The following is a 23,251-nucleotide window of genomic DNA, read 5'->3' as shown; positions in this document are numbered from 1 at the left end:
AGTGGAACCCTTTTCTTAATATTAAAACCCACATTTTAGTAGGTTCAGTCGTGATTACCTGCAGTAGAATAAAATAATTTTAATATTTTGATTTACCTAAGTACTTTATAATATTTAGGAAACTGATTGCTTAGAATACCTCTTTGAGGCTCAGTTTCCTCTTCTATGCAAAAGAGATCGTAAAACACACACCAGATTGTTATTGTGAAGCTTAAAGAGGTAACAGAAATAAAGGAGCTTGTCCTGAGTTTTAAGAAGTGTGTGCTTAGTTGCTACTATTATTATGCTAACAGTAGTGGTAGCCATAGTAGTTCACAAATGAATAGAACTGGAAAGTATTCTAGTTAATCTGTACATTCATACATATTGTCACTTCTAAAATACCTTAGAAAAGCCATGGACATTCTAGACAGATATAGATTTTTAACAAGATGGGTTCATTAGGTAAAAAATTTGATGTTTAGAACATTGGCAACTTCTAGGGTACTTTAGTTATGTTCTATTTTTAGTCACTTTTGGAGTAGATCCACTAAAAAATTCTGGTTTACTTGATATAATAATCAGTTTTCTGTCAAAAGGCATGCCACACATTGATTGATACATTAACTATGCTCACCTGATTATTGCACAACATATATATGTATCAGAATATCAGATTGTATGTACAATTACAATGTGTAAGTTAAAATAAAAAAAGGCATGTCACACACTCAAACTTTGTAGTCTTTGCTTTTTTTTTTTTTTTTTTTTTTTTTTTTTTTTTTTTTTTTTTAAATACTGTTTTAGAGGGTACATGGTAGGATTAATCAAGTCCTTTTGTCATTTAGCTCCATATACATCTGTGAACAATCATATTCTCTTTAGAGCTTTCTTGACTTTTTATTTATGCATAGGCAACTTAACAAAAGTAAGATTACACTTTGTGTACTGTTTTGTAACAGTTTTTAATTTAATCAAGTAAATAAATATGTATATTTATCCCATAATTTTTCATGTTTGCATAATATTTCATTGTATTGAATTACCTAATTAATTGAACTAATCTTTTTCAGTATTCTGCTATTTTTGAAATTTATCATTAATTCAGCTTATATTGATTAAGTGCCTCATAGGGGCCAAGCACTGTGCTAAGCTTTTGGGATCCTGCCTTCATAGGTGTGTGTAAACTAATTGGGGGTTAGACAAGTAAACAATGATTTGAAGGCATTTAAAAATTCTGTAGTTAGTCAATATCATTTTAATAACAGCATGGGGAGATTAGGCTTCAAACTACCTAAAGTTCCTGTCAGTTTGTTTACTAGCCTTCTGGCATTTTAAATTTAATATAATTTAATATTTTAATATTCAGCAGTACTCTCTCTCAACTCTTTAGTCAGAATTTGACCAGTGCCAAAACAGATCATTTACATTAGCAATTTAAGATAAAAGGATTAGTGATTTAATTTAATAAAAAGTAATGATTTAGAAATTAAAAATTAAAAAATATCTATAGGTTGATACATTTCTTTGCAGTAAGCTTACTTTTCATTTCCTGCTCCTCCTTCAGTTATTACTGAGCATTTACTAGGTGCTAACCACTTAGCTTTCTAATGTATCTTACTATGCGTCAAATACACTTGGAGATTGTCTTTGGAATTTTAATCAGCTACATCTTAATATCTGTTGCCTTTTTAATAAACTTTGATTCTTCTAATGTTTACTGAAAATTACTTGAAAGACTAAAAACTCTGTGCAAATCCTTTAATTGTAAATCTCCATTAATTTTGGTAGCATCAAACAAAAGTTAAACGCAGCAATTCTTTGCTTTTGTCATGTTAGGACAATTAAGAGAATAATTCTTGGTAGTAAGTGAATTCATCTGTGTCTTAGCCACTACTCTAGGACATTTGTATCCTTGAAGGGGAGAAAACAGATTTTTAAAGTTTTTGTCAGTACTGGGAAATCTCATTTATATGTGAATGCTATTCTTCCTAACTTTGCTGGCTGGAAACATAAGCTGCTGGTCATTAAGTGCTGCCAGTTCTTTTATTTAGTAGAGGTTTGATTACCTTTTTTCTTTTTAAACAGTTCTTGGTTATGATAGGGATAAGTTTGATATAATTAAAAATTTTTTTGAGGTATAAGGTGTGCTTACCTATTTGATAGAAAGCTAGATGATGAATATTACCCAGCCCACATTCAAGTTTCTGTCTGTGACCTGCCCTCCCACACTCCAGTACACACATAGACACATACCCTCCTGTACTCCAACACACACACACACACACATACACACACACTTCTTGAACACTGTGTCTCAGCTCTGTGCTTAAGGTTAGGTATACAAAGATGAAAAAGGCATGATTACTATTCTCAAGTAGCTTACAATCTTATTGGGAAGAAAAACATGTTAACTAGTAATTACATACTATGTAATAACTACAATCAAAGTAGTATAAGTAGAACAAGTGTTATCCCCAACTTGTTCTATGTTTTGTATTTTTTCTGTTTTTTTTATTAAGATACTTGGGAAATAATCTCTCTTCTATTTAACCAAATCTGAAGATCCTTATTGAAGCAGATGCTACAATAGCTTCTCCAAAAAGAAGATTTTTACTTAGTAGCCTAAAATAAAGTGCCACACTTCATTAAATGCTTGCAAATGTGCAATATTATTTTTGCCATAAAACCGATTAATTTATATATATGGATTAGGACAAAATTATGCCAACAATGGAAAAGTATAAAAGTGGATTTTCTATACATAGTGAGAAAAAGGAATTGCTGTAAACTTTTTAAAACCCTTTTGAAAACAATTTAGTCCCAGCCACTTGCCTTCTTAGAAGAAGATATTCGGGAAGTTTTAAAAGAAGAAACTGGAACAGACATATTCCTTAAAGAAGAAGATGAACCTGCTTACAAAAGCTGCAAACAAGAGGTATTCTTTTAGTATTATTGTTAATAAAAGTCTTATCATGTACAAGCGATTTTCCTGTAATGCTTCTGTGTAAATTATTTATTCTAGCGTACTACTTCTGTGAAGAAAGTCAGAAAATCACTAGTCTTAGATAATTGGGAAAAAGAAGAACCAGGCACTCAACTATTGACTGAAGACTTTTCAGACATGCAGGTTTGTAAAGAATTATTGTTTTTTTAGATGGTTGCTATAAGTTTTTTAGATGGGTGGCTCTTGTTTCTTACCCATCGTATGGCCAGTTCATTAGAGATTCAAGGAGAGTTTTCTTTAGTATCATTCTCCCTAACTCGGAGAGAAAGTATTATCTGTAGAGAATATTTTATTTACTTTTTTGTGATTCATAGTTGTTGTGAGAGGAGTTAGTTCTCTTATGAATGATGCCAAAAAATGGTAATTCTCAAAACTTTAATATTTATCTTTGTTTCATTTCTGAAATATTTAATATTGCTACATTACTAGATATTTCATCAGAGCCAAAGGCTTTCTTGGAGGGAAATGAACAGAGAGCTTCCACTACCACTTACTCAGTAGTTCCCTCTATTTGTCTTCATTCTTGAAATAGTTATTTTATTTTCCTCTTTCTCTTTTCTCTTAGTCAGAAAATATACTTACAACATCTTTATTAATGATACCATTATTGGAAGTACATGACAATAGGTGCAACTTGACTCCTGAAAAACAAGATATAAATTCAACCAACAAAACATATACACTTACTAAAAAGAAACCAAACTCTAACAGTTCCAAAGTTGTCAAATTGGAAAAGAACCTTCAGGTATGGATTTATAAATTTCTTTAGTGATTTTTCTTGTTGTTTATTCAATGATCACTTTGGACTTACTGATCACAAATTATGCTTTTTCTTTTAAATTCTAAGTTGACTGTAACAGTAACTAAACATTACCCATTATTTTTTCATTCAAATTAGTTTGGATTGAGAGGCTCATTCATCAGCACACATATAAACGAAACAATTGGAGTTCTAGCCAAAGACTCTTCTGGTGATTTCTTAATCACTATTTCCTTTTTAAACTAAAGATACCTAAATACACCCTGTCACCTCTTCTCCTATAACAAATATGTATAACCTTAATTGCTATCCTGAAAGGGTAAGTGGTTGGAAGCAGTTTCACCATGATTTTATTGGTATAATGGTATCCAGTGAACTTTTTGGCTCAAAAGTTGTAAAACAAAATTCTTTTTTCTGTTGCTATGTGGCCAGTATGTAGCTGCAAGTAAAAGCTGGAAAAATTTTTACTGTATTATGTTAAGAGTTTGCCACAGAGAATTTGAGAGTTCATTGAGAAGGAAGCTTTCTTCTTTATGTCACAATGACTGCTACACTAATATTACTGACATAAACATCTTTGGCAGTCAAATACGGCCACCCCACATCTGTCTTGAGCTGCTGCTTTCAAAGAGATGTGTAGCACAATTTTTTAAACCATTTAAAATGATTTGAGTTCCCAGTGTTCAATTAATATAGAACTTTTGGGGAAAATTTATTATATAGCAGATCGTACGTATAATATAGTAATCTTTATACTAAGCAAAGAAAACAAATCAAACAAACATAAACTTGACTATGTGTTATGAATATATTTCCTAACTTGTAAGGCACAAAGCATTCTCGGTTCATTTTTTGACATTACATCTTCTTTTGAAATATTTTGCAAAATTTTGAAGTAATAAAGACTAACATTTCTTTCCATGTTAAGACGCATTTGATTTGGGGACAGTTATTGGGGACAAAACTTTTAAACTGCCTCCATAGGCCTGTGAGCAATATAGATAGCTAAAATAATGGTATTTTATTTTAAAAAAATCATAAATATTTCAGTATGTATTTTTAAAACATAACATCATTATTTATAAAGAAACACAATGCCATCATCAAAACATTTTTACAATAATTCCTTATAAAATACCCGGTCAATTGAAATAATTGACTTTTAGAAGTCTAATTGTGAAGTAGTATGGATAGTTATTTTAGTAGTTTTTACATCACTATTAATATTTCCATCCTAGTCAAATTGTGAATGGGAAACAGTGGTTTATGGGAAGACAGAAGACCAACTTATCATGACTGAACAAGCAAGAAGATATCTGAGTACTTACACAGCTACCAGCAACACTTCAAGAGCTCTAATACTGTAATTGCTATTAAAACTGATGAAATGCCCCACTCCCTTACAGTATTCTTTACTCAATTAGGTTGCAGTGAAATTTTTCTCAATTGTTTTTAAAGTTTTAATACAGCCCTAAAACCATTTACATCTTTTTTCCACATTGAGCAGGCAAAAAGCTAATAAGCCACTTAAGTTAAAGGATAGGCAATTTCATAGTTTATTTTTTAAGAGATGAAATTTTTAAAAAATTGTTTTTAAAGAACAAGATAGAAGAACAATAGCATGTTCATGAATATTCTAAAAGTAAATTCTCACATATTTTCTTCACAAGATATAGTTTGCTACTCTCTTGATGCTGCAGTTTTGTTATAGATAGGTGTATGAGTATGAATAATTTCTGAAATTAGCCTATGTATGGAAAGCACACATGGTTTTATGAAGTACTTTTGCTCACGTGCTGATTTACTTAGGCTACCATTTATAAAGAAACACAGTGGAAGGGAATTTAAAGGAAGGATAGAAAGTTGCACTACTAATTTTTGGTATCTTTCAGAAAAAGTAAAATTAATTACAGTGTTAAATGTATTTATTTGAACGTAGTACTAAAGATGAAATGCATTGAAAGAGTTTTTTCCTTAGTAAAGAGTCAGTATTCTCTTCATAAATCTCAGAAGAGCTGAGTTTTGTTGAATGTATTGTACAGTATGTAGAAGGAACAGAACTTTGTAAATTGGAAAGAAGTCTGTTTTTATAATTTATTTTCATTTTTAAAGCTTAAATGTAGGTATTTATATGTATACAGGGTGTCTAGAAGCCAATGTTGTTTCCTGTTGTTACAGTTAACATAGTAAAGAACAATTTTGACCTTTAAGTATGAAACAGTAGTAAGTTATAGCTGCAAAGAATACAATATGTATACTGTGTGTCACATCTACCTAAATATTGCACTATGTCCTTTAAATCATGTTGGTTATAAAGTAGTTCTAAAAATGTACTAAATAATTTAATATTTTCTTTTTAAATTATATCGGGGGGGTGATATAAATTAATCTGGTGATTTGTATATGTGTTTGAAATTTTTGCATTTTGTTTAAAAAATAATATGGTACCTTGGTCCCTAAAAACAGTCTGCCCTTAGAAGTTTATTATATTTACTCAACGTTTCAGGAGTAGAGAACATTATCTTTTATTTATAAAAATATTTTGTCCTTTTATAAATGTTTTATGTTTCTCTACAGGTTACAACAGTTGCTTCAGTTGCCTGTTTTAGGTGTTTGCACTTATTTTATTTCTTCTTGAAGAATGTCTTTATTTGCTTTTGTGGTAGAGATTTTATGTAATTTTTTTGAGACATATAATGGTGTGCTGTCAACTTAAACACTGACAGGTAAATAGAATTGTACACTGTAGTTTGAATTATTTATAATTGACACACTCTCTCCCTCTCCACTCCTAAAGTATGCTGCTATAGAAAATAGCAGAATCGGCTTGCTGCTATGAGAGAAGGAAAGAGCGACTACCAGTTGCACTGTGTGAAAAGATAAAAAGCAAATGATGGCAAGTTCTCAAGTTAACTTATTGGAATCAACCATTACCAGGCAAATTTTTACAAATACCAAAATACTGCTATGCCTTAAAAAACAAAACAAAAACAGCTTAAGATTTTCTGATCAGTTTTTATGTTAATAGAAATGGATATACTAAGTAATTTAATGACTAGTTCTTAACAATAGACCTAAAAGGGTTTTAAGCTATTTAAATTCACTTGCCAGTTTTTGCATATTATATGTAGTGAGAAGTGAAGGAAATGTATGGTACTAAGATTATGCCTTGTTGATAACAAGTAGATAAAACAATTTGAATCTTCTTAGCATGTTTGTTAAGTATGTTGATTGCTTTCTAATTAATGAACTTCTCACAGAAATTTCACTTTGTAAAACCAATGATTGTAGCAAAATCATACTGGATCATTTCAGTTATCTTGAACTAATAGCATATAATGGTTTTTGTTTTTTAGGTTTTTTTAAAATGTAGCCCTTAGCTGCATAGTTTCCAATCACCAAATATAATATCTTGTAAGAGCTATATTTTTTTAAAGCATAATTTTTCTTGAATATGAAATTATCCCAAATGGTAATATATTGCAGATAAACCCGATCTCTTATTGGACATAGTACATATTTGGGTTGGTATTGGTTGAATCCTCCAGTTAACTGCTTTGTTGCTTTTTACAAGATTTTTAATCTTAAACATGTTGGGCATCCTAAGTCACCTTTATACTGTTGTGTTCATTTGAATTTCTTTCAATATGTAATAAAAATGCCATACATTTATGTAGCAGCCATACTTTCATGGAAACTGACTACACATATATAATACTGCATTTTTTTGTAAGGTTTTCACATTAATACAGCAATTACCCTGAATAAATTGAGTTTTTTGATGTATGGGAAAACCTTCTATTTTAAGAGAATCTTGCATACAATGTTGACATATTTTAACATCCAAAATAAACAATCTGTGTACAAGCTGACTTGGCATTTCACTTTGGTTTTGTGTTTATGGAATTGATTAAACCCTTAAGGACTTAATAGTGTTCTGTTCTTAGGCCTTTTTTCTCACTGAGAACTCTTACTGACAAAGAGAACACAATCTGGCCTCTTTACTGAGCCTCCTTCAGAGCCGTATTTTTAACTGCCTCTTAGTTAACTTCCATATGACTCTCTGTCAACACCTTAAGTGCAACAAGTCCAAAGCAGATTTCCTCTCTTCCCCGACTTGGACCTGCCCTTCCTTTGTTCTATCTCTTAGTAATTTGCCATCACTTCCTTTACCCACAGAGTAATCTTCCTCCCTTCCCCCAACCCTACATTGAATTCTCAGCCTACATAAGTCCACTGTTCTAATTCTGTTCTTTCATCTCTTACCTGGATTATTGCACTAATCTCTCTGATCTCCATTCTATAGAAATATCAAGAAACTGCATAGTGGCATCTGGGTGTCATCTGGGAAAGGTTAACTAGTCCCAGTCAGGTCTCTGCACTGTTATATTACCTTGGTGAATTCATCACCATCCAGATTCTACCTTTAGTCTTGTAGGCTCAGAAATCTGATGAAATTAACCCACTGAAAATGAGTTAGCCTCTCAGTAGAAGCCTTATATATCAGGTTTTATAAGACTGATACATGAAACCAGAATGCTAATCTATTAACTTATAATGTGAAATAAATCTACTGAGAGGACTAGGTACATTCTCTTCTTATATGTAAGCAGATAGAAAAAAATATAAAAAACACACAGATCTGAACACATCTTTTCTATTTAAAGACCTTCCATAGTTCTCTGTTGCCTAAATAATAATAATTCTCTTTTTCCTTCACTTCCTAATCTGGAACTGGCCAACCTTTCCAAACTTCCTATTTCAGTCATGATAGTGACTTGGGTTTAGCAAGAACACACGAGTACTTCAAAAAATTCATGGAGGGATTCATATTATCTTTAATACTATATTTTATATATATGCATGCTCCCATCTCCATGCCTGTGTTTGTAATATTCTCTCTGCATGACTGCTTTTCTTTGTCTCCCTAGCCTGTTAAAGTCAGTCTTCAAGGCCTGTGAATCATTTCCTGGTTATCCTAGCGCTTCCATAAAACTTTCCCACTAGAGTGTACTTTCTGAACAGTAGAGATTGCTATTTATAACTTCTGTTTCATTTCATGGTGCTTAGAAAATCTCACTAAGTGGTAAATTGAAAGAATTTTAAAAATTAGTCATGACTTTATCAGGGAATATTAACCAAACTTGTTTTACACAAAGGATTATAATTAGCTTTGATTTCTTAGTTATCTGCATGAAACAAGTTTTGCTTTATAACCAAGAAACTGTATTACTTTCTTAAATCTTCTAGCTCATTTTATAACCATATAATTTCCCGCTTGATTTATCCAGTTATAGAGTGATAGGGCTTGCCAGCCAATCAGACTTTAATTTGTAATGTAAAACATATGATAGTAGTTAAAGAGGTAATTCCTACTCTGTGAGAAGTGAAAATTTATTACCTTTAATTAAATACTAGCAGAGGGCAAATTGAATCAAGTGAAATTCCACTGCAACATTATGCTTTCCCTTGTCCTTTTTTTTTTTTTTAAATGAGTATGGATATGATCAAGAATATGTGAAATACATCTGTAGAAAACCAAGATAAAGTGCACTTGGAAAAAAAAACTATGTGACTGATGTGCACATGAGGAAGAAAGTGTTTCTAAAAACTTTTAGTATCTTGGTGGAAGTACATTGAGTTTGTTGAGTTTGAGCAAATTTAGTATTAAAAATAGTATAGCGTACTGCCCTTATTTCTGAAGTTTGGACCTGGTGTGCTTATTTGAGTTCCAAGTACAGAATGTGCTGGGTTTGATTGAATTTTCCTGGCCAGCACCGGGAAAGAGGGAGGGAGGTTCACTCTACTCTGATTGAACTACTGTAATTTTGCCAACCATAACTCAAAGGTTTAAGCAGATTCTGACATAATTTCTTAAGCCCTAATATAGTTAGTACATATTTATTTATTCGATTTAACTGAGTGCTTACTATGCCCTATAGTAGGTACCAGAGATACTATAACTCCTCTATACATGACCGTTTCCTTAAGGAAGCTGATATTCTAGAAGTGAGTAGGTATGTAACAGAAATCTCTCTTCTCTTTTGGCCAAAAGTGAGATGGATCAAGTAGCCAAATCCCCTACTATATGTGTGGATGCTCATTTGTGAATAAAGGATTGGTTGGACTCTGCCCAGATAGCACGGATTTTCCCATCCCTGTAGTGTGCTGAATTGGTTCATTGGAGTTTTGTACCACGGCAAGTTCACAGACTAAAAGTTTGAGTATGATGTAGCAGCTGCAGCCATGTGCCGGCCATTGTGCTAAACCCTCTACCTATGTTACCTCATTTAATTCTCACAACAACCCTATGAGGTAAACATTGTTATGATCCACTTTTATGGATATGGGAACAGGCTTAGGTTAAGAAGCTTGCCCAAATTCACAATAAAATGCTGAGCTGGGATTCAGTCATCTGAGGTTTGAGTTGATTCTTTAAAATTAAGCATAGTGCACAAAGGACTACATAGTATATGATTCCATTTACATAAAAGTACAAAAACAGACAAAGCTAATGTATGCCATTAGAAATCAGGATAGTGGTCATCCTGGCTGGGAGGGTTGTTGGAAGGAGCATGAGGGGTGTCTGGGGTGCTACAGTGCTCCATTTCTTGCTCTGGGTGCTGCTTTCATAGATGTGTTGATAAAAGATTCAAGCTCTACCATTAATGGTATGTGCACGTGTCCGTATGTACCTTATACTTCAATAACAAATTTTTAAAAATTAGGCCTAGATTGTATAACAGGAAAATAAAAATGCTCAGGCAGAGCAACATGTAATGAATTACTCCTTGTACTCTTCCATTTATATGCTTACTTGTAAAAGTCTATGAAGCTGGCACTCAGAACTTCTTGCCATTATTCTCCAGCATATGCTGTGCCCATTCCTCCTGCTAAAGTACATGAAATAAATGATTACTTCCTTGAGCTACGTATACCCAACTTTTATATGTCAGAGCTTACTCTGCTCCACTGCATGAAACCTTTACTTAAGCCGAACTAAATAGCTGCAGTTCCCTATAAATGCTCCACAATCACCATTTCTGAGCCTTTGCTCAGTCTTTTCCCTCCACCTCAAAGTTAATGCTATTACTCTCACTCCCACCGAAATATCCATATTCACCAAATCACTTGTCACCAAATATTTATCTAATGTGCTCCACTAATTACTTTGTACCTTATCAACCACATTTCTTTTTAACACAATGTGTTATTAGTAATCTTGTTTATTTAGAGTGCAAGTTCTCTTAACCAATGCTCAATTTACTAATCCAATTAACCCACATTCTTCATTCCCAAGATCCCTGTTCACCAAGAGATAGTAGGCTGCCAGACCTCTCTCCAGTTCATTGAACACTTTTGCTCAGCTAACCATGAGTTCAAATAATGTCAGATAAGAGGGCTTCTACTACATTTTTAAGTTTAATAATGTTTTATTTACCCCAATATATGCAAAATATTATAATTTTAACATGTGATTAATACACAACATCATTAATGAGGTATTTTACATTTTTGGGGGGGTTCTAAGTCTTTGAAATTCAATGTGCATTTTGCACTTATAGCCCATCTCAGTTTAGACCAGCCACATTTAAAGGGCTCGATAGCCATGTGCGGCAGGTGGTTACTGTCTATATGGGGCAGTGCAGTTCTAAATCAATGGGAAGTCTCAGAAATGTTTCATAATTCAGAAGAAACACTACCTATTTCAGGCCACAAATGAACAACTTAGTAAGGTTATAGACATTGTAATCTGGCACGGTCCATGCCATTTCGGGGTCTTGAAAGGAATAGCTTGGGCTGCCCTTTCCGAGTTGGCAAGGCCCCGGAAGGGAGAGCTGCTGGCAGGGCCACAGCTACCAGCACTTGCTTTCATTATAAAGATCTCTGCCTTGGCACAGTGGTGCGGCTTTCGCTTTCTCTTTTGATGTTTTGGTCAGTGTGGCAGTTTCCTAAGTTTCCAAAAAATGACACACAAACAGTTGTTGTCATAAAGTTAGATTATCCCACAAAAGATCTGGGAAGATTGAACAATTCCAAATTGACCCTTTGAGTCAATTTATTACACCAATGGATGTTTTAAAAACACCTTATGAATAGCAATGAGCAATTGTTTTTACCGAAAAAATTAATAAACAATAGAAATCCCCATCCTCTTCCCACCATCTGGGTAAATGGTTATATAGATTATAAAATGGGAAAAGGAAAAATTTGGTACCCTCCTAGGGGACGTCCTAAATATGACTTAAGTTGGCAAACGTCATTTACAGGGGATTATATTAATGGTAAGAGAATGGTTGGAATTAATGGAAAAAGATACTATAAAAAGAATTAAGTTTATGAGAAAGAATGCGTAGAAACCCTGTTACTCATTGGTGTCCTAAGTTAAATAAAAACATCTTAGTAAGATATTGGGACAAAAACATATGATGCACAACTTTCCCTCCTAAAAATAAAGATTATAGATGGAATTTAGAATGCACCTGGTTTTGTGAGGGATGGTGCTGTGCACTTTGACACTTTACATTGGGCCACACAGCTGCTATATTAAGTACATGCATGATAAAGCTGTTCAAATATCTTTTATTCCTTTTCCAAATAAACAATAGGTTCATGCCTATAGAAATATGAGAATCATTAAATCAAAATTAAAAATATATATAAGGTTTGTTTAACACTTTGAAACCACAATCGCTGCTGTCTCAATTTTGAGTCAGACATATAATTTATGCTTGCTGGTAGTAATAAGTTTAAGGTTAATACGAGGACAAGAAAAAAAAGAAACACAATGGTGAAAAACCTCAAAAACAGCGAGTCACGGACTAATTGACCACACAACAGATATAATCACCAGAAAGAATTGGCTGACGACTGAGTTTTATTTTAACCTTATAGATTATTAATTTTATGAGAACTGATGTAATTTTAAGAAAAGTTTCCGTTTAACTATTGGCTTAATAATTTTAAAGGTTTATGTAGTTAAAATGCCTACATTAACCCCCCCGTGTTGTGTAACAAATAAAAATGCTGTTTCCAGTCTAAAGGCTGCTTCAGCTGCTTTAGCTGCTCTGGCTGCAACAGCGCTGACAGCCCGCAGGCTGAGAACATGCTTCAGAGGAACCGAGGTCTCTGCCTGTGTTTTTTTATTATCGCTGCTTCCTCATCCCTTTTTCAAGGACCCCCAACTCGACTGGAGCTGGTCTCCGGCAGTAATCCTTCTCTTTCTTCCTTCATTCCTTCCCTCCCTCATTCCCTACTTTCCTCACTTCCATTCTTCTTTCCCCCTGAGTCTTTTGGAGTTAGAGTTTAATCTCAGTTCTTCTCCTTACTGACCATGGGACCTTGTCCATGTCCAGTTTCTTCATTAGTAAAATAGAAATCTACTACATTTTTAACCCCCTTACTGTCTCTATGGATTGTAAGCTTCCCAAGGGCAGGAGCTTTGTATTGCTCACCACTACATGTCCAGCATTTAGCATACCACCTGGAACTATGCAATACACCAAGGATGCAATGGTGAGCAGAAACAAGCAGCCCTGCTAGCATGCTTAAATTCTGGGAGGGGAGGTAGATGTTAATTAAGTGCTGTGCAGGAAAGAAATATGGTTCCATGAGAGGTTATGACAAAGGAAACCGACCTATTTTCCTCAGGAGAAAGTTGTTTGAAGTGAGATCTTACAGATGGATAGGCATGTGTTAAATTGGTAAAGAGGGTTGGGAAACAGCAGATAAAGGCCCCATGCAGGGAGACAGCATTCCACATTCAAAGACCCTAAGGCCAAGTTGGCTGAAGTAGAGATTGGTGGAGGAGGGGGATGGCACAGGGGAGGCTTCTGAAGCAGAGGGCCCAGGCCTGGTAGGCCATGTATTCCCAGGAAGCAGGCTCTGAGATGGGAATCAGCACGCAGGAACTGCATTGGGGAGTGCTCTGGTGATCAACACCTGAGGAAGGAAAGAAGCAGGATTGGCAGAGGGAGAAGCTGGTCTGCAGCGCAGTCTCAATGAAGGCCTCGGCCTACTCTATAGGGAGCTCTGGTGAGGAGACCAGGTCTATAAAGCCCTGGGTCTATCACTGGAGTGGGCTGCTCCAGGAAGGGGGCCTGCCCTTGGGTGAAAACACTTGTCAGCAGAGGCAGTTCCTTGGCTTTAGTGTCTTTGTGGAATAAGAGGCAGAATCGTCTGCTGAGAGGAAAAGGAGGTACGGTTGGTGTGGTAGGCACGTCAGAGATCGCAGGAGAATAAAGAACATTGGAAATAGTCCTTGAGATGAATGAGGAAGGAGTTTGATCAGGGAAACAGTAAAACTGCCAAGCAGCACCGAGGACTTATTTTAGGTTGGCAAGCATGAGTTCAGGCCCTCTACTAGGTCCATAATTGCACTTTTGTGCTAATTCAGTCCCTACCTGCCCCCTCAGCTGGCAGGGACCAAGGCAGGGACCCTGCATGAAGCCCTGCCTTTGGCATCCTCCAACATGACAAAGTTGACCTTGTGCGGCAGCGGAGAAAGCAGACAGCATATCTATTTGCCGAATGGATGTGACAAAGGATGGAGGGGCAAGGGAGTGTGGAATATTTCCAAGAATGGTGGTTCATGGAATAAGGCAGGATAACCCTCAGCTGGAAGTCACCTTGCCTCTTCTGAATTCCCATTGTGCTTCATCTCTCCTTCACTTGTGCTTGTCATTAATTCTGGGTTTTTGTTTGTTTGTTTGCTTGTTATAGCTTTTTATGTATGCCTTAGCTCCCTTCTAGATCTATAGCTCTCCGAAGAGATCCAACTCCTATTGGGCCCTCAGTAAATATTTTCTAAATGTTTTGAAATGTTATCTGCTGGTTTTATTTTGGCTGACCTACATTGACTTTATTTATAGCTTAACCAAGTATTTATTAGGGGAGGAGGAAGGGAGCCTGGATCCACACCTTAGGTTCCTCATTCATTCATTCTCTCAAGAAGTCTTGATCATGTCCTACCATAAGCTAGTAGGGATAACCTGGTTTCAACCCCAATCACAGGATTTAATGTTTGATGGGGAGAGACACACACTAAACAAATAGCCACCTTAATGACTATGTAACTACAAACCATGATAAAGATTCTGAGGAAAAGGAAGACAGAGTTTATGGATGTCTATAATGAACGGACTCATTAGATAGGTCAGGCAGGGAAGATTTCCCTAAGGAAATGGTGCTTGAGCAGAATCCCCAACTGGGGAAAGGGTTGAGAGGGAGAGAGAGAAAATGTAAGAATATGAACAGAACAAGGCTACAATTATTTATTGGTTGGCATTTGCTGCTCGGGCTTTACACTGAACACACCTCCAGTCTATGTAACCTGTCAACAGGACAGGCCTTCCAGGCTTCACCACTTCTGCTAGAACAATGCATTCTAAGATCAGAGGCCACAGCTGCAGGAGGCATGGGTTAGTGTATGTACATGACCTCTGCATCTTTCAGCATTTCAAGACAGCCCAAGAACTATTGCACTTGGCTGGGACATGTTAGAAGAAGGAAAGCCAGCTCTTATGACAGGCTCTTTGACCTCCTGGTTCTCAGTGACCGACTATAGATACTTCTGGCAGAACCTTCCTCTACAAACATCTGAAATCTGTTACTATAACTGTATTGAGTCTAGAAAAATCAAATCCAGTATACACATTAGGGCCATTATTATAATTGTCAATATATTGTATCATTAAGTCCTACAGGACTCTACACTTTATTGAAATAGTGTTTTTAAAAAATTAAAACTTGAAATGATTTGAAAAGCATATAATGGCAGTTATTGGGTAAATTCTTTCTTTAAAAAGAATGTAACAAAAAGTCTACATTGAATTATGTTATAGATTTTCCTTAGATACTTTTAACTTCTAGGTGGGCTGGTTTCTTGTCACCGGCTGGCTCTGACCCATAAATTTGTCATTCCTGCTCAAGAATATCAACTCATTTCATTTAAGTCATTGTGCTCAATTATCTTGGGTCACAGAAATTTGAAATAGGAAGATCTTAGATATCTTTCTGTAAAATGAGGAATTATTACGCTATATTCTGCTGTGTTCGTTTCCTATTGCTGATATAACAAATTACCACAAATTTAGTGGCTTGAAATGACAAAAATTTATTATCTTACAGTCTGAAAGTCAGAAGTTTGAAATCAGTTTCAATGGGCTAAAATCAAAGGGTCCCAGATAATCCAGTACAATCTCCCCATCTCAAGATCCTTAATTTAATCACAACTTCAGAGTCTCTTTTACCAGGAAAAGTTACACATTCATAGGTTCTAGGGATTCAGACACCAGCATCTTTGGCAGAATCATTATTTAGCCTCCCATATCAGGCTAACATTGTTTGCATTTCGGGCAGATACATAGTCCATGGACAAAATTTGAATAGTTGAGTAAATACAAAATATTACATAATACTCAGAAATTGTAGTCAATGAAAAGAGCTATTCAGATAGCTCCATATGAGGTGGATTTTTATCTTAAAAGCCCTTTTTTCTATTAAATTATTTTAGTTTTATTCTTTTTTTTCTTTTTTGTAGCATGGAAGAGGGTTTCTGTACCATTTGTTTATTTATTCAATAAATATACTTCCGTGTGTGTATGTGAAAAGCAGGCACTAGGCCGGCACACTCTCTTTATTAAAAATCATTATTCATAAGGCTACACTGATGATACCAAAGAACTAAATAAATAAAATTGGTTCAGTCTGATATTGAAGAATATGGAAACCAAAATTCAAGATGTGGAGGAGAAACCGGGGTTGAATCTTTGGGAAGAAGGGATTAGTGTTTCTCATGCCTTAGGACTGATGTATAAATAGGCAGGCCAAATTATCTTGAGAGGTGAATCATGAAGTTTGCCATTGAATCAAATGTTGATAAATCAAAGCAGGTATTATTTTTCTACTTTTGAAAATTTAATTAAAAATTTGAAGTTAATTCTATCTCTTACAGAATTCACAATTACTAGACATTTACTTTTTTTCTTTGGTGGCTGGCCTGTACGGGGATCCGAACCCTTGACTGTGATGTTATAATGCCTTGCTCTAGACATTTGCTTTTAGTATTTAAGGAAATTTGCTTATATGTATCCAACTATCTCCACGTATTTTAAACATATACTCTTTTTTACATAGGAAAGAGAAAACTAAAGATTTAAACAGAGAAATCTTGGGAAGTAATAGCTACTTCTCACCACCCATTCTTTAAAATTAGTTAATTGGTAACTTGCTTCCTCTCTCCAGTACTCCAAGATTGTATATTGGCCTATTTTCTTGTCCTGTAGCCCCAGATCTGCTTATGAGATGTGCCGAGACTCTGTTTCAGGTTCCTCTCTCTGGCCCACCTCACGGTTCTCCCCCATTATTACGTAGAATAACTCTGGGCTGAGGCTGAAGTAATTGTGATTGCAGAAGCATTTCTTTCACAAAGGCAGGAGTAAAAGAGGTTGTTTCAGATGGAATGAGACAACTTGACACCCCTTGCCTGTTTTCTAAGGGTGTTTGTTATGTTTCAGAGCAGGTGGGATATCAGGTAAAAGCCACATGCACATGGCCCTTGGAGAGATCTGTGTTGTAAACTGTGGGATAAACTTAGGGCAACTTTCAGTGGTTACTTTCAAGGTTTTCATAGCATTTTGGAAGTCATTGCAGGAAAAGGTTCCTCTCTTGGTGAGGAAACAGTAACAGGAAGTAGTTAATAGAAACCTTTGTGGGTTACTTAAGATAAAAGAATGTGGTCGTGCTCTCTTGGTATGAAGGAAAGTGTTTATGTGTTGCCTAGGCTGGATTTCCCTGTAGTGATTTGTAAAAGCCAAGTCACTGAGGGCAGCAAGTCCCTCTGATGACTGCAGGCCACCAGAGAGGCCAGCCCCAAGCAGTATGCCCAGCTAGTGGGGTGTGAAACACATACGTCTCCAGGCTTTTGTTCCACGAGCAGACAGCTTGGGCAGGAAATTCATCGGAGACTGCTCTGAATTAGAAACTATGATGTTGTGAATGGCCCGTCTGCTTACAGGCCAGAGCCGTTGGATCTCTTGAGTCCTTTAACCTCTTTTCTAGTTGCTTCAATGCACACACACACACACATCAGATTTTATTAGGCTTTGTTTTTGGAAGAAATAATCAAGAGGAGGACCCACATAAAGTGTGCTTTACCTAATTCCTATGTTAGCCATAAGTCGCTAGAAAAGGATTTGTGAAAACGAGCAAAATCTACTAGTCTGAAAATCCATTAAATTGACACAAGAGAGTAAGGCATAGATTGGTGAAAAATGACAATAACATAATGGAAAGGAACCGGTCTCCATAAGCAGCCAGAACACTGCAGGGTGTTCCCTAAGTAGCCTCCGCCTCCCGATCACTGGCCTTAGAAGAAGAACTGGCCTGAGGGACGCTCTATGCTTTCCAGCACTGGTTTCTGCACGGTTTCATTTGCCTGCACAGTAACCTCCACAGGTAGATGTACTGATTCTATTTTATAGACAAGCAAACTGAAGACCTATGCTTTCCAGCACTGGTTTCTGCACGGTTTCATTTGCCTGCACAGTAACCTCCACAGGTGGATGTACTGATTCTATTTTATAGACAAGCAAACTGAAGAGCAGAGAAGTTACTCAAGCTGCCCAAGATCATACTGGCAGAGGTAGATCTATAGTAAAGGGAATGAAGCTTAAAAGCCAGGTCCCCCACTTGCATGGGTCCCTGTGAGCACAGGGAGTCACATGGTGTGTGATGTAGGAGGGGAAGCAGATTGTAATCAGAAAACATTTCTGCATAAGCATTTCTGGTAAATCACCTAAAGAGATTTCAGAAGAAAAGATAGAAATCTCTACACCTCCAGAAATGTTGTGATTTCCTTTTTCATTCCAAAGAAAGAGTTGATTCTGCTCCTAATTCTGTATTCTTAAAGAAGGCCCCCAGCAAACTGTAAAAGCTTTGGGCCCCCTAAAATCTGTTATCTCCCTTTGCAGATAGGTGGCAAGTTGTACAGATGGGGGTTTTGAATTTGGGTCTTCTGATTCCAAGGCCTATTCTATTTTCAGTCTGTAGAAACACAGAAAACTACAAATAGGATATCATGTGAAAAAAAAAATAAAGGCAGGATATGGCTTTTATTTTTGCAATAATGGAAAACTTTGTATCTGATGAAAGACTGAAAGGAAATACTTTCAAGCTAAGAGAAGTATGTTATAATTTGTAAATTTGTGATTTTTCTTCTTTTTTTCCTAAATTTTCTGAAATGCTAAGTTGCTTCAATAATGTAAAATGAAACTGGAAAACAGAATTATATGCATTTAAAAATTTTACTGGCTTACAAATCATAATAGTTTTCAAGTTTTAAGTGTTTGTACAACAAGGCCAAGTTGCCAACAACAAATGAATTCTGGCAAATAGTTTATTTTCTCTCAAGGAATTGATATCTAACTTATAGCATCTTGGTGAAAAAAGTAAGATAGAATTTATTTCCAAATACCACTAGGATGCATTTATTTTGCAGCAAATCCTTGACATCCACTGTGCTTAAATAAATTTTTTCTTCTATAAAGTAGAGCTAAATATCACTTATCCCACTTCCACATCTAGTTTTGTACGTATATAAAGGAGATAGTAAAAATGGAAGAAAGAAGGCCAGGATCCTCATCCTAGATCTGATACCAGCCTAAGTTGGTTAACTCAACCTCTCTGAATTTGTCTCCCCTTTTATAAAATGGGAACACACATATCTTTGTTACGAACCTCTGAGTTAGGATGAAATGAGACAATAAATGTGTATGTGCCTATCAACTATGGACTTGTCTACGAAGGTGAGGCATTTTCATTGGCTAAATGATCCACTACTGCATCAGGAAAACAAGTCACTGTAAATATTGGAAAAAGGCTTTGAAAACAAGTCACTGCCTCAAATTTGCAGAACAGGCTATTCAATTGGCAGAGACAAGGATGATTAAGAGGACAAGAAACCATATCTGTCTCACTTACTACTGTAGTTCAAACATGTAGCACAGTGCCTGGCATATAGTAGGTGCTCAATAAATATTTGTGGAATAAATGTATACATGCATTTATGGAAGAACAATTGAATTTTTGCCCTACTCCAATATTGGGCTCCAATGTTAGAGGTAATTTTGATCAGTGAAGGTGGAGAAATTGCATTTTAGGCAGGGAGAAGAGAATAAAGCCTGGAGAATGGAAAATTAAAGACATACTTAGGGAAAGATAAGTGGTCCACTTTGGTTTAAAGAATTGCTATGGTGAAAATGCACATTGGATCCATACTCTAAAGGGCCTTTAAAATCTTGGTAAGAAGTAGAACTTTTATCCTAAAGGAATCTGGAAGCTTAATATGTCTCTGAGTGTGATGAAAGAATTATTTTTAAAAGCTAGAGCATGTGTGTGAATATGATGTGAGTATGTATTATTCCAACTGAAGAACAGGAAAGTTTGTCTTGGCAGCAGGTGAGACAGGCCACCCAGGAATGGTTCATTTAGTGACCACTGGCTGCAAGCTGTAATGCAGCTAGTGGTTAAAACTTATTCCCAATCAATTAACAAATATTCACTGGGTACTTCCTGTGTGTAAGATCCTGTGTGGACCACATGTAACAATCACAGAAGTGCGAGCCAAAAGCAAAGGTTTGCATTGCTTAAAGATTCCCCAGGGAGACGGACATATACAAATGTGAAAAATTTTCCAAAAACACATAGCAGTTCCTCCTGTGGACCAAGGAAGGGATACAGACAGAATGCTTTAAGAGTTTGAGGAAGATTGTATGCTGGGCCAGAAAAAAAATTTTATAAAGAACATTATTGGGACCATTAGTGTATTAGACTGCTTGGGCCGCCATAACAAAATACTATGGACTGGGTGGCTTAAACATTTATTTATTTCTCACAGTTCTGGAGGCTGGGAAGTCCAAGATCAAGGTGCTGGCAAATTTGTTTTTTGGTGAGGGCTCTCTCCCTGGCTTGTAAATAGCTGCCTTCTTGCTGTGTGCTCACGTGACCTTTCTTCTGTGAGTGTGTATAGAGGGGAGAGAGCTCTCTGATGTCTCTCTTCTCATAAGGATGCTAGTCCCATTGGATCAAGGCCCCACCATTATTACCTCATTTGACCTTAATTATAATCATGTGTTGCTTAACAACACGGATATATTCTGAGAAATGTGTCATTAGGTGATTTTATTGTTGTGTAAATGTCAGAGTGTACTTACACAAACCTAGATGGTATAGCCTACTACACACCTAGGCTATATGGTACTGCCTTTTGCCATTAGGCTACAAACATGTGTGGCATGTTACTGTACACTTTTATCAGCACTGTACACTTGGGCTACACTAAATTTTTTTTAAAAGTTTTTTTCTTTCCTTCCTTAATAATAAATTAACCTTAGCTTACTGTAACTTTTTTGCTTTAAAAACTTTTAAATTTTAAAAAACTTTTTGCTTCTTTTGTAATGCAGCTTAAAACACAAACACATATCTGTACAAAAATATTTTCTTTTTATTCTTATTCTACAAGATTTTTTCTATTTAAACATTAAAAATTTTTTTTTTACTTTTAAATAGCTGCAACATCATTAGATGATAGAAAATTTTCAGCTCCATCATTATCTGTGGGATCACTGCTGTATGTGTGGTCTGTCTTTGACTGAAACATCATTCTGCAGTGCATGACTGTACTTTTCTAGAGGCCCCATCTCCAAATACAGCCATGCTCGTAGTTTGGGATTCAACATATGAATTTTGGAGAAACATGTTCATGTCCATACAATTAGCAGCACTTGAATAGATTCCATAGATTAGATAATGGTATTATATCAATGTTAAATTTCATGATTTTGATATTCACTTAAAAATCATAGTGCAATTATCTTTGTTCCTAGGAAACACTCACTGAACTATTCAGGAATAAAGGAGCAACTCTCTTAGATAGTTCAAAGAAAATAATGTGTGTGTGTGTATGTGTGTATGTGTGTAGACGTACAGAGGGAGAGGATAAGAGGATAAGACAAATGTAGCTAAAATATCAGCAATTCTGGAGAACCTAGTTTAAAGGGCTATTCAGGGCTGGCCCCATGGCTCACTTGGGAGAGTGNTAGAGGCCCCATCTCCAAATACAGCCATGCTCGTAGTTTGGGATTCAACATATGAATTTTGGAGAAACATGTTCATGTCCATACAATTAGCAGCACTTGAATAGATTCCATAGATTAGATAATGGTATTATATCAATGTTAAATTTCATGATTTTGATATTCACTTAAAAATCATAGTGCAATTATCTTTGTTCCTAGGAAACACTCACTGAACTATTCAGGAATAAAGGAGCAACTCTCTTAGATAGTTCAAGGAAAATAATGTGTGTGTGTGTGTATGTGTGTATGTGTGTAGACGTACAGAGGGAGAGGATAAGAGGATAAGACAAATGTAGCTAAAATATCAGCAATTCTGGAGAACCTAGTTTAAAGGGCTATTCAGGGCTGGCCCCATGGCTCACTTGGGAGAGTGCAGTGCTGGGAGTGCCAAGGCTGCGGGTTCGGATCCTGTATAGGGATGGCCTATGGCTCACCTGGAAGAGTGTGGTGCTGACAACACCAAGTCAAGGGTTAAGATGCCCTTGCCGGTCATCTCAAAAAACAAAAAGAATAAATTTTATTGTGTGTTTTTGAGATTTACAACCTGATGTAATGGGATACATATAAATAATAAAATGGTTACTATAGAGAACCAATTAACATATCCATCATCTCACATAGTTAATTTTTTTTTGTGACAAGAGCAGCTAAAATCTACCTAACATAAATCCCCAACACAATACAACTTGTCCTCATGTTGTACATTAGATCTCTAGACTTGTTCATCCTACATATCTCCTATTTTGTATCATTTGACCTACCTCTCTCCCTCTCTCCCTTCCTCTTCCCTGGTAACAACTAACTGTGTTATTCTCTCTCTGTATATTTGACTTTTTTTTAAAGATTCCACATATAAGTGAGATCATGCATTATTTGTCCTTCTGTGTCTGGCATATTTCACTCAGCATAATGTCCTCCAGGTCCACCCATGTTGTGGCAAATGGCAGTATCTTCTTATTTATAGCTGAATATAAACAAATGTTTTTCTAATCTCATTGTCTATATGAAAGACAATTCTATTTTGGATGAGGATATGCTCTTATTTGAGGAAAGTGGGTGGGCTTAATGAGTTTTTAAGTAAAACAAAATTTAATGAATGGTCACTTATTCTGAGAACATGTTCTTCCTGTTTTGGGGGTGTTTAAATAATAATCTTTCTTTTTGAAACAAAAAATATTTCTTACTTGGCAAAATATGCCAGACCCCAAACTTATCACTTCTCTAAACTCCCAATATCTTTGAAATCTTACAGGTCCATGAAATATAAAAGTTTGGAAACTACTCCTGGGGTTCTTGGTTAAGAAATGCCATCTCTATACCTTTTTGACGGAGGGTTTTAGAAAGATCTCTGACTTTTACTCCATCCCA

General features: G+C 35.8%; 1 protein-coding gene across 3 annotated transcripts in view; it reads left to right on the top strand.

Moving 5' to 3' along the window:
* The window catches only part of MYBL1 (v-myb avian myeloblastosis viral oncogene homolog-like 1), a 35,626-nt gene extending 28,008 nt beyond the window's left edge, over positions 1–7,618 (top strand). For 2 of the 3 annotated variants that reach the window (XM_008587343.1, XM_008587342.1), the window contains exons 13-15: positions 2,801–2,917; positions 3,005–3,109; positions 4,985–7,618. In XM_008587343.1, coding sequence (XP_008585565.1) covers positions 2,801–2,917; positions 3,005–3,109; positions 4,985–5,113 — 351 coding nt within the window. In that variant the 3' untranslated portion in view covers positions 5,114–7,618. Of the gene's footprint in view, positions 1–2,800; positions 2,918–3,004; positions 3,110–3,551; positions 3,732–4,984 lie in introns of all 3 variants that reach the window. The other variant, XM_008587341.1, reaches the window with a different exon arrangement.
* Positions 7,619–23,251: the final 15,633 nt, after the last annotated feature.

The sequence above is a fragment of the Galeopterus variegatus genome, unplaced genomic scaffold (assembly GCF_000696425.1).
Source record: "Galeopterus variegatus unplaced genomic scaffold, G_variegatus-3.0.2 Scaffold4342, whole genome shotgun sequence".
Classification (NCBI taxonomy): Eukaryota; Metazoa; Chordata; class Mammalia; order Dermoptera; family Cynocephalidae; genus Galeopterus; species Galeopterus variegatus.
Note: the sequence above shows the minus strand (reverse complement) of the source record. Positions and strands in the feature narration are given on the sequence as shown.